The sequence below is a fragment of the Brassica oleracea genome, chromosome C8, assembly GCF_000695525.1.
Source record: "Brassica oleracea var. oleracea cultivar TO1000 chromosome C8, BOL, whole genome shotgun sequence".
Lineage (NCBI taxonomy): Eukaryota > Viridiplantae > Streptophyta > Magnoliopsida > Brassicales > Brassicaceae > Brassica > Brassica oleracea.
The window spans coordinates 29,411,040-29,423,201 of record NC_027755.1 but is presented as its reverse complement, the minus strand read 5'-3'; the positions used below and the strand labels follow the sequence as shown (position 1 = coordinate 29,423,201).

The 12,162-nt window shown below is 38.0% G+C and overlaps 3 protein-coding genes across 4 annotated transcripts in view; 1 reads left to right on the top strand and 2 right to left on the bottom strand.

Annotated features, from left to right (window-relative positions):
* Nucleotides 1-1,764, top strand: part of LOC106311676 (vacuolar protein-sorting-associated protein 33 homolog) — a 9,290-nt gene extending 7,526 nt beyond the window's left edge. The window contains exons 18-23 of one of the 2 annotated variants that reach the window (XM_013748930.1): nucleotides 639-719; nucleotides 985-1,042; nucleotides 1,154-1,206; nucleotides 1,299-1,392; nucleotides 1,475-1,567; nucleotides 1,666-1,764. In XM_013748930.1, coding sequence (XP_013604384.1) covers nucleotides 639-719; nucleotides 985-1,042; nucleotides 1,154-1,206; nucleotides 1,299-1,392; nucleotides 1,475-1,564 — 376 coding nt within the window. In that variant the 3' untranslated portion in view covers nucleotides 1,565-1,567; nucleotides 1,666-1,764. Of the gene's footprint in view, nucleotides 1-638; nucleotides 720-984; nucleotides 1,043-1,153; nucleotides 1,207-1,298; nucleotides 1,393-1,474 lie in introns of both variants that reach the window. The other variant, XM_013748929.1, reaches the window with a different exon arrangement.
* A 66-nt stretch (nucleotides 1,765-1,830) lies between these two features.
* LOC106311675 (U-box domain-containing protein 14) lies at nucleotides 1,831-4,765 on the bottom strand. Its single transcript, XM_013748928.1, has 4 exons — nucleotides 4,392-4,765; nucleotides 4,084-4,200; nucleotides 3,571-3,984; nucleotides 1,831-3,058 (listed from the first exon to the last, which is right to left on the bottom strand). Exons 1-4 carry the CDS (start codon nucleotides 4,662-4,664, stop codon nucleotides 1,967-1,969), a joined length of 1,896 nt encoding a protein of 631 aa, XP_013604382.1. The 5' UTR covers nucleotides 4,665-4,765; the 3' UTR covers nucleotides 1,831-1,966.
* Nucleotides 4,766-5,317: 552 nt separating this feature from the next.
* On the bottom strand, nucleotides 5,318-7,599 carry LOC106309686 (ras-related protein RABF1). The gene is made up of 8 exons (XM_013746775.1): nucleotides 7,447-7,599; nucleotides 7,128-7,207; nucleotides 6,643-6,726; nucleotides 6,445-6,539; nucleotides 6,240-6,345; nucleotides 6,039-6,128; nucleotides 5,847-5,933; nucleotides 5,318-5,556 (listed from the first exon to the last, which is right to left on the bottom strand). The coding sequence occupies exons 1-8, from the start codon at nucleotides 7,469-7,471 to the stop codon at nucleotides 5,512-5,514; spliced, it is 612 nt and encodes a 203-aa protein (XP_013602229.1). The 5' UTR covers nucleotides 7,472-7,599; the 3' UTR covers nucleotides 5,318-5,511.
* Nucleotides 7,600-12,162: the final 4,563 nt, after the last annotated feature.

Here is a 12,162-nt window from a genome sequence, read left to right as displayed (position 1 = left end):
TGAGATTTTATGAGAATTAAGAAAGAAAAGAGAAATTAAATGAAGAACATGAAGACTAATGAGAGACTTTCTTGAAAGATAATGAGAAAGAAAGAATTGAATTGCTTGATTGTTTCATGTATCAAGAGTACCTATATATACAACAAATGGGGAGCCAAAACAAAGAGGCTCTCATGCACTAAGTGAGGCTTCCTTGCACTAAGGAGAGGCTCTCATACACTAACTAAATAAAGAAATGATAGTGCATGATATGTGGGCATAATACTTCACTCACCAAACAACCTCATTTTACATTTACAACAATTTACATTCATAAGTTTACTTATCTTTGCTTTATGATCAACATCTCTGGTTTCTAAAGCCCGGCTCGAAAGCTCGCTCTTGACTTGCAAATTTTGTTTATCTATGAGGACTCTCCCTTTTTCTCGACTTGCAATCTGTTTCCTCCTTGTTTGTCTATTTTATTGTATTCTGTGCATTTATGGTTTTACGTCATCACTTTCTCATATGTTGCATTTGTGATATCATGTCATATGTTACCTTCATTCACCTGATATGCTAGGCCTTGTACCAATCTTTTTCTAATCGTAAGAAATTAGTGCTTATTCGAGTTGTTTGAAACACTGTTCTTGTTGCAGGCCGGTTGATATCGCTTATGTCTATTCTGGATATGCTCCTCTTAGCATTCGTCTTGTCCAACAAGCTATACATTCCGGATGGTTAGTATGTTCTTGCACTCTTCTAGACCAAAATGTTGACTAGCTAGCCTGTGTATATAATAACACTTTGGCTTTTCTATATATTAATATAACCATGAAGAGAAAAAGTCTAGAATTCTGTTCGGTTTCGAGTTGAGAAGCATTAACTGACATGCACAGAAGAACTCAGCAAATATCAGAACTTGAAAGAACATTTATTAATTCATATATGAATGTTGACAGAGTGATGTGTTTATTATTAATGAGTCCTCAATCTACCTTACAGGCGTCCAATAGAAGACATTTTGAAGCTGTTGCCAGGACCACATCTGGAAACTAAAAGAGTCAGTACACCTTTACCCAACTGGAGAGAAAAAAAAGAATTGTTTTGTAATGCTATTGTATTTTCTCTTTTCGACTATTTTGTGATCACATTATGTACCATCTCTATGCAGAGTGGATTCCCAAGTAGTCCATCAGTTGATTCATTGCATGGAGCTTCAAATGGGTAAGTTTATTATCATTAATAACAATTAGTTCGATACCACAAAAGTAGTTTCTACAGAAGGATAAAACATTTATGTTACAACATCATTACAGGGTTGCTGATGGAAGACGCTCAGTTGTTCTTGTTGTCTTCATTGGAGGTGTAACATTTGCTGAAATCTCTGCCCTACGGTTTCTCGCCTCCAAGGTAATATGCAAACTTCCAAGAGTTTATGATTAAAAGACACTCTTTTGCTGAAGCCTTCCTTCTTCAATTGCTTCTTTTTCAGGAAGGAATGGCTTATGATTTGATTATTGCTACAACAAAGATCGTCAATGGCGCAACACTAATAGAAACATTCATGGACAAACAAGGCTGATCCGTAAGAGAGCGTTATCTTTTCTCTCGAGTGCTATTGTGTGTTTATTTATTGTCTTTCTATGTCTTTGTGACTCTTCTTCTGGATCGTTTTGGTTGCAGAGTGAATGGTATTCAAATGTTCTAGTATATACTTTTCTTTTGTGGTGAGATACAGTCTGATCTTTTATATACAAATCAATAATATATTTGTTGATGCATTTTCATTTCAATTTCAGTATGCAATAACGAGTAGAGAGAATATTATCTTACACTACTAACAAATACTAATTAAAGAGGTTTTATTGTATACACAAAACTTAGTAGACATTACATAAGCTTCTTTAGTCAGAGTCAATCCAAAAGTTCCCTACACATATATAATCTATACTGAAACAAATAAGATACCACAGGAGCGAGGCCTTCATGGAACAGTAGATATCGCAACACCTTCGAGTTGCTGAATGATCTCCAACAAGCTCGCAGCTTTCCTCTTAGCTCTATCAGTCCCATTCTCAGTAAGCTCCTTCAACGCAACATCTGCACCAACCTCTCTCGCTACATTCAGCCTCTCCATATTCCCGATACACAGATACCAAAGTATAGCAGCAGCGTTCTCCCGGTTCCTCGGTGACCCTGTCCTTATAATCTCAACCAAAACAGGAATAGTATCCGCTTCAGCTATAGCTGCTTTCCCTTCTTGGTTCGTCGAAAGTATCGCCAGGATAGCCAAAGCTTCATCCACCATTCCTCCACCTGCATCTTTCAGTAACCTCGTCAGAGGATCAACGATACCTCCCTTAATGGCTCTTGATTTATTCCCTTGGTATATGCACAGATTGAATATAGCCGTTGCAGCGTCTTTTTTCCCTCTTCTTGTTCCTTCCTCAAGCAAGCTTATAAGAGCTTGGATAGCTCCAGCAGCACCTATCGCCACTTTGTTCTCATCTACGACAGATAAACTGAAAAGAGTCGCAGCTGCGTTCTCTCTAGCCTCCATGCTTCCGTTTTTAAGCACTTCCACTATATCCGTGATAGCTCCTGCGTCGACAATGGCTCCTTTGTTACCTTCGTTTATAGAAAGATTCAGAAGAGCCGTCACGGAATGTTCTTGAGTCCGAGGATCCGGTGAGGATAGAAGCTCTACAAGGAGAGGTATGGCTCCAGCCTCAGCGATGCATACTCTGTTGTCCGCGTTCCTCTTGGCTAGTAACCGGAGCTCTCCAGCTGCAGCTCTTTGCTGTTCTGTAGATCCGTTGGCTAGCTTCTCTAACAAGGCGAGGACAAATGCTCGGTCACAATCTGATGAGCTGCTTCCTCCTCCTGGTCTTGTGGTTCTGTAGCTGCTCCCTTGGTTTTGTGGAAGCTCAATACCGTTGCTCTCACACCAAAGAGCAATGAGACTCTTTAACACGTAGTTAGGGGTTAGTCCGGAATGCAAGAGTGTTTCCTGAGATTTCGGACAGGTTTTGTGACCAGCATCGAGCCACTTCTGTATGGATGATCTCTCATATGTCTGCAAGGTCGAGAAAAAACCAGCTAAAACAACAAATGCATACACAAATGTAGTCCTGGGCAAATTATCAGTAACCCAAAAATCAAACCAGAACTGAACCAAAAAACAAAACCGAAACCAAACCATACAAAAACCCAAACGGTCCCTATTTTTCTAAACCGGAAAAACAAAAAAAAACAAACAGAAACCGAGAACCAAACAGGTACTCGGATATTCAAAATATAATAAAAATATTAATTATTTTAATTATAATATAATTGAAAAATTAAAAAATATCCAAAAACCAGAATTAGTAGAATATTTTTCTGGTTTTTCAGGTTTAACGCAAGGTTTTTCGAATTTTTGACTTTAATCCCGAACCAAACCCGAACCATTTCTAATTCGGTTCCAATGCGGGTTTTATAAAAAAAAACAGAAACCGAACCAATCCAAAAATTGTCCGGTTCCTAAACACCCCTGCCCTAATAACCCCAAATACAATATATCAAACTCACGACATTGCAAAAGCAGACCTGTCCAGTGGAGACGATGACAGGATCTTTCATCAGTTCAAGTGATATCGGACACCGAAAGTACTCCGGTATAACAGGAGAACGATGTCTCGAAATGACTTTGCTGCCGGTGGATGCATCAGGTTCCGAACTTTCAGTTGATGCACAGTCCACCAGCTTTTTAAGAAGAGAGGACATCCTCTGGAAACAGTCGTCTGGATCCCCTTCATACGAAAGAAAGTACTCGTGAATGGCGTGTGATTCTTTCTTGAGCTCATCAATGGTGCTGAGTTGGAGCTCTTGCGACAGTCTTTTGAGGGTTTCAGGGTCAGGATCTACCACGCTCTCTGCCACGGCAAGATCATGGCTTAGCTGCAGGTCATAGTCTTCTTGTCTTTCTGTTGCTCTCTTGAATTGAGAATGCAGAAGCTTGACCTACAAATTCAAAGAGATAACATCATTAGAATTTGCAAACCATTGTGTGTTCAAAACCAGACGAAAGAAAAAAAAACAAACAAATGCGGTGAGAAGTACCTGTTCTATGACCTCCTCGGAGACTTCGAAGTGATCATAAGGGATCTGAGTTAAGGCTGCTTCTATCTCCACTGTCACGTCGTGGAACTTCTGCATAACAGAACCCCTATGGACGATCTGCCAGCACGGAGAAGACAAACAAAACATGAAAAGAGTCAAAACTTTTTTTGTTCTTGATGTTGGTTAAGTCTCAACTTCTTGATTTCAGGTATCTTAAACCCTAAGAAAACAGAGGAAAGCTGCTAACTTTGCAAGCGACCAACGAGAGAAGAGAATCTTTAAGGAAGAAATAGTAAAAAAAAAAAAACCTGAAGAAGTTTGCTTCCTCCATTGACAGATCGAAAAAGCTGTAAGCTTGAATCGAGAGCGATCATCATAACCTCAAACCCTGTGAGTTGTTGTTCTTCGTTCAACTCAGCGCCGATGTCGATCAATTCCTCGAAGAAAGGGCTGAGAAGGGTGATCCTGCGGACGAGATCGCCTTGGATCCTCCCGAAGAAGCCTTTGGAATTAGAAAACTTTGAAATTTGCTTGACGGAGTCAACGAGTCGACTCATCAGCTCCTCATTCGTTGATCCCATCCCAGAGAGCTCCAAACGAAGAAGAAGAGGAAGAAGAAGAAAATTGTTAAAGGGAGGAAGAAGACCTCTAATAAAAACAACAATTATCGCTTAATCCTTACCAACGTGACAATAAAATAAACATACACCTAAAGTCTTCTCTGTCTGAAAAAAGCCACAAGTTGTCCGTTTTTCTTTCTTTTTAGTTACTAATCTTCTACTATTTATTTAAGCATTATTAACTTCTTTGTCTGTCTTCTAAAATTCGGTTTTTATAGAAGATTAATATTTAGGTGACTATTTAGAGTGAACTTTTTTTTACGTCTAGACCGGTTTTTAAAACATCAGTTATGAAAAAAATTGTATTGTTCAGATGTCTAAACCAAATACTAGTGTCAATGCCGCGTCAGATTCAAGATTCAATTTTGGATTTCGAAATATACGTGTGTGAGTTGTGGATGCACAAGTCAAAACTAGTTGTCACTAGCTAACATAGTTATAAATGAATACACATGACATGACAAACTCCGAGTATGTAGAAGCAGGTCATGTGAGGCGTGTCTGAGTAGAGGATTTAATATGCTAGTCTTCTTTGAATTGGTCAATTTTTCCTTTCTAATAGATTCGTTTCTGTAGAGTAGCTGCTACCTTCTCTTTCTTAGTCGATATGAATGTACATGTGATAATCCCCCCATCATTGCTTAATTTAATCAAGGCTTCTCAACCTCCAATCTTCGTATTACACAACACACTTAAAACATATATAGAAATACTGTTTAATAACATTACATGAAAGTAAGTAAAAGATTAGTAACCAGGAGAAAGGTTTAAGCTTTTCGCTGAAGATGGGATGATCCAAACACTCCAATCATGATGATGGTTGAGAAGGACGAGGTAGCCTCTTTCCAATTTCCTATTCACACAAACATGTACAGAACATCAAAGCCTGCTTCACAATTAATCCTTCATTCTACACCTGAAAACTATTATTCTTCTCCTACTCAGTTTTCTGACAACTCTGTGAATTTTTACAAGTAGCTAAGACAAATAAAAAGAACAAAGTCTGCAATCAAAGATCTCACTCCCTATCAACTTTTATTCATTCTCCAAAACTAATGAAAGTAAAACAAACCACAAGAGCTCAATAAATGCAGATGACAAGACAAGTGATCATAAATCTTGATGGGATAAAGAAATGCAAACCTCAAACAGTTCATTTATGTTATCTGCTGTCTTGGCTGACGTTTCAATAAAGAACATGCCGTTCTTCTCTGCAAGCTCCATACCATCCTGTTAAGATTATTTGAGAATGTGATACACACGCTGAAGAAGCAAGAACAGTGCAAGTGACAACAAAATGTAATCTACTTAAAAGAAGTTTATGCAAAAACTCACCTCGGATGGTACTTCTCTTTTTTCATGTAGATCAGCTTTGTTACCAACCAAAGCCATTACAATGTCTGGGCTTCCATGCTTCTGCAGTTCCTGTTAGATTTAAAAGGCAGGGTTAAAAACAAAAGCAATATATGATATATGACTTGACTTGTATTATAGCTGTTCTACTCTTCTATGGTTATATATGACTTGAAAACATACCTTAACCCAATACTGAGCTTTCTTGAACGATTCAGGGCTCGTTATATCATACACAATAACAGCAACTCCAGCTCCACGGTAGTATAGTGGAGCAAGAGCAGAATACCTAAAATGAAAATCAAGCGAAAACATATTAAGCTTTAACGAGCATGCAAGGCAAATTAACTAAGCAACACAAATCTATATATGGATGGCTTATCAACACCTCTCTTGCCCTGCTGTATCCCAAATTTCAAACTTCACAGTGGTAGAGTCTTGCAAGGTTATTGTTTGGGACAAGAATGAAGCTCCAACAGTTACCTGAGACATAACTAATAGTTCTGAGATTCAATGGCAGTTAAGAACACTTTGATGCCAAAAAAAAAAGTTTCAGATGGCGATTAGATAAAAAGGTTTTACTTACCTTAGATGTTGCGTCAAATTGACCACGGACAAACTGGAGGACAATGCAGCTTTTACCCACACCAGAATCTCCTAACAGAACTAACTGCAATAAAGTGAATCCAAAAATTAGCAACAGCCTTGCGGAAACATGAGAGACAAACTACACCACACATGGTAATGAGAAGTCCTTTCCTTTCAGTAGCATAAGAGTCTCAAACACAGCTCCAAGAAGATAATGTAATACAGTTACTCGCTTATACTTAGCTATGGAGAAAAGAAAGTTGAGGGTTTACTACTAACATTCCACCATTCTAAAGAGTAAAGAGTGTACTCTCTCCATCACTAACCTAAACTGTGTATATCAGAGATGTGAACAATCAAATATAAAAGTAAGACCATAGATCATAAAGGTATGAACTTTCTTAGCTATTAGACTCCACTTAGCTATCTTTACAATTTTTTTTTGATAAATATCCCAAACGAGAGCACAAAGATCGAACGAACCTTCACGCGTAGATTCTTAGCATCTGCTGGGGCTGCATTCTCTGAACTGGTAAGACCGTTTAAAGCTCCAGAGTTCCTATCTGAAACACAAACACAAACACACATCAAAACCGATTTGGTTCCTCAAATTCTTCACATGGAAACCCTAAAACACGCAAATTTTCGAGAAACTTCTAATTCAACCCCAAAGGTTTCGCTTTTTTCGAAATTGGTCTCGAGGGTCTTGTGAATAGGTTCTTCTCACTTGTAATCGAACACCGAGGATGATAAATTCAACAAAACAGAGAAAGAGAAAGAAAACGAAAAGGAGAAAACTTGCCTGGAAGAGAAGCAGCACATCCCATAGCTTAGTACCTAAATTGAGAATTGATGAGATTATAGAGCTGGGAGATCGTATCAAAGTTTTGGGGGTTGATGACAGCGAGTCGAGGAAGAAGAAGAAGAAGAAGGATCGTCCTTGACTTTGCCAACTATTTTCGAGTTTTATTTTTAACTTTTTTTTTTTTTTTTTTTTTTTTTTTTTGTCATCAACGAACAAACTGACTCTGCGAACCAATCTGGTAACTCCGCATGCATGAAAACGATGAAAGACGATTGTTTTCTGGTACACCGTGCTAGACTATCCGCCTTTTGATTTTCCGTCCGGGGTACATGAATAATCTCTGAGCTAGTAAAACGTGTTTTCAGTAGCTTTATGTCGTGCAGATAACTCTCAAACGCCGGCCATTCCTATGGTTCCGAAACCATCTTCACCAATTGAGAACAATCTGTAGCAAAAGTAACCTGAAACTGATGTAAATTCCTCATACATTCCATAGCCCATATCAGTGCTTCCATCTCTCCACGAAGAGGTGAAATACATGTCCTAGAATTCCTTGCACCCATCAATCCATGAAAGCCCTCGAGTATGCTATACCATCCTTGACCTGAATAAGGTTCTTTATCTTTCCAGGAACCATCTATAAAGCACCAACGACCAACCCGCGGCTGACGATTCAAAACCTCAGTCTGTTGTGGTACCTGCTTAGTCTTCATCACCTGAGCCTCAACCCAAAGTGTCTGCAAGCGTAAGTATATCTCTTGGATCAATATTCAAATTACTAAAAACCTTATTATTCCTTTCTTTCCAAATATACCATAATATCCACGCAAACTGATGATCTTCCATTTTCGGGAGTACCCTCCAGAAAAGATGATCCATAGTCGTAAATAGAGAACTAGTGGGGAAGTAGGTTGGGTTAGACGGTATCTTTTATATATTAATCGAGATGCAAAACATATTTTTATATCTATGTGTCAACATAATAATATATTATATTTTTTATTAAACTAAATATAAAATTGATTACTACTGTACAAAATCTTTAAATAAAATCTATGGAACTACCTAATATGATTAACATAAGTATATGATAATTAATGATTTTGAATAATAAAAATTTGATAACAATTTTTGTTTCTTTCATCATTTTTATTTAATTTTATATTCTTAAAAGAAACTAAACAATCATATTATTCATATAATATGTTATATTTTAAATTTTCTAAATCGACTATAAATTACTAATATTGTTAAGAGTCTCACTTTAAAAAACTGTGATTAATAGTTTAACATTTTTGTTATAACAAGATACAAATGATCATAAGATCATATGAATAAGAAGTTTCATTTAATAGATATTCAGCTTAAATATATATATATATATATATATATTAAAATTAAACTATATACGAGATAAAAATACATAAATATGTTATAAATTTTGAAATTTGCATTGAATTTTCAAAAAAGATTATAAATTACTATATTAAAAATATCATATTGAAAATTTTATAATTGATGTTTTTATTTTTTTTGGTAAAAATAATATACAAATATTAATAAAATTATATGAGTAGGAAGCCTTAATTAATAAATATTCGTATTATAATATACTATATATCTATGTCAATATCATTTAAATTTAATTATATAACATATAAAATAAATAAAATGATTATTTTTATTTATTTACCAATAAAATTATTCAAAATAAACAAAAGGGATTATTTTGATTTATGTGATTACTCCAATTTTAATATATACATAGTAGTTACTCGCTTCTCAATTATTCAATATATTTATTATTTTATAATAGGTAATGAACACAAAATAAATAATAATATGTAAAAGTAATTTGTATATATAGTATTCATTCCGCATTTTCATCCTGTGCAAGGCGGGATATTCACACTTTTAGGAATCATTTGCTAGATACGAAGCATCATTTGCTTGATACTGTTTTTTTCCTTTAAGAAGCTCACTCTCATACCATGTATCATTCTTGATCATGACATCTGATTCAACTCCCACTGATTCCTTCCATTCTTTATCCAACATTGCCTCTTCATATCTTCTTGGAACATAGCTCTTATCCAAGCTCACCATGAAGCAACAATGTTCTTTAGGGTATTGAGCATAGCAACACACGGCTTGAGAAAGAAGTTCTACAGTCTGAGAATTGTAGTACATTCTCGTGTTTACCCAGCTAGAAGAATCCTTCCTCAGCCTTGTGCTTCTCCTCAACACTGGTTCTTCTTGTACTTGTACTTCTTGTACTCTTTCTTCTGTTTGCAGCTCTTCTTGTACACTTGTTTCAGATGTTTCTTCTCTTGGCTAACTTGTTTCAGCTCCTTCTGATTGATCATTTGATCCCACAGCTTGATCATGAGAGCCAGAACTCTCTTCTCCCCTTGTATCCTTTTGGTTTTGAGTTCCTGTTTCATTCCCCCTTCATGATCAAGATTGGAAGCAGAATGATCTGGTATTGATGTGTTGTTTGGTATAGTGTTCCTCACACCTTGATGTTCTTGACTCACCTTGATCCCAAGGCCTTATCCTCAAGGTAGCAGTTCTATCAGAGGTAAGATCCTTCAGATCTTCTTAAATCTGCTCCTCATAATATCCCTTTTCTTCAACAAACTTCACTTCTTTAGATACTAACACTCTCCTTGTGTTAGGATCATAGCACTTGTATCCTTTCTGACTTGATAAGTATCCAATAAACATTGCCTTTGAGCTCTTAGCTTCTAGCTCTTAGCTTCTAACTTGTTTCTTATCTCTCCAGGCACCATCACAAAGCACAAACATCCAAAGATCCGTATATGCTCTAAAGAAGGCTTGTATTGGTTTAATACCTCAAATGGGGATTGGCCTTGCAAGATCAGAGTTGGCGTCCTATTGATGAGATAGCAAGCCGTTGCTACAACATCACTCCAAAACTTCTTAGGTACATTGGATTGGAACATCATAGACCCGCTACTTCCATTATGTTGTGTGTGAGAAGGAACATATGCGGAAAGAGATGAATAAAAGCGATGTAACTGCGACACATATATTTAATGTGGTTCACCTCCAGGGCTACGTCCACGGGCAAAAAGAGATCTTATTATTGGAGGCGATATTGAGCTTACAAAGTGTAAGTTTAGGGTTAATTCGAATACAAGATATATATAGTAGCATCTCGCATCTAAACCCTAGACTATACGGACTCATGGGCCTAAGCCCACGATCAGATGTAACATCCATAATAACTTGATGCAACGCTCTTGATGCAACCGAGTCGGTATGATGTACGTGATGTAACATCCATCTCCTAGATGTAACATCCAGATTCAAGTCATATCAACAAATCTCCACCTTGACTTGAATCCTCCCAATAATAGATGTATCTGATGTACCAGATGCACCTTCAAGTGCCAAATGTACCAGAAGCGCTTCTCTGCGCCAGATGTACCATCGCTCTCTTTGCCTCAGATGTCCTTTCGGACCAGATGTGTTGCTATGACGAACCAGACACCGTTTAACGGCCATATGCTCAACTAGAGCCAGACGTTCGTCATCAGCCATGTCCCACGTGCTAGATGTCCCAATGGACCAGACGCCCCATGGAGCCAGATGTCCCAACAGACCAAACATCCAAATGGACCAGACGTCCAAACGCACCGGACGTCCAAATCGACCGGATGCCCGAACGGGTCGGATGCCCCAACGGACCAGATGTCCTTATGGACCAGATGCCCCAACGGGCCAGATGTCCTTGCGGACCAGGTGCGCCAACGGGCCGAATGCCCCAACGGGCCAAATGTTCCAACAGACCAGATGCTCCAACGAGCCAGATGCCCCAACGGGCCAGAAGCCCCAACGGACTAAACCATATACATGGTGAGTAGAACATTTGCAGTGCACAGAATACTGATAGGTTCATCCGAAGACATCACGAACCTTGTCAACACCTCATTAATGTAGGCCTTCTGTGACAAGAACAACTCCTTCTCCCTATCTTTGAAGATCTTCATCCCTAGAATTTTCATTGCTCCACCCAAGTCCTTCATCTCAACTTCAGAATCCAGAAGCTTCAGCTTCTCGATTTCACACTTCTCTTCAGCTAACAACATGTCATCCACGTAGAGTACCAAACAGATGAACGTCGCATCTTTCAACTTACTCACGCAGACACACCAATCATAAGGACTTCTGATGTAGTCCAACATGATTATATAACTGTCGAATCTCTTGTACCATCGTCTGGGAGACTGCTTAAATTCAGAAAGTGACTTCTGAAACGTACACACATAGTCATCTTTTCCAGGAACTCGACAACCATCCGGCTGAGTCTTGTATACCTCATCTAGCTCTCCATGAAGAAACACTGTCTTCACATCAAATTGCTCAAGCTCCAAGTCCTAACGTGCTACCAGCGCTAGCAACTCTCTGATGGACGTATGTCTGACCATCGATGAGAATATCTCATTGTAGTCTACTCCATCTCTCTGACTGAAACTTCTTGCAACAATCCGAGCTTTATACTTAGCTCATTCTACCAGTGATGCTCCATCCTTAATCTTGAAGATCCACTTACATGTAACATCCCTTCTCCCCGATGGTAATGTGACCATATCCCATGTATGATTCTTCTGATGAGACTCCACGTCTCTCGTTGCAACATGCCATTTCTCAGACTCAGGACTAGAAACAGCTTCCATGTAAGTGGAT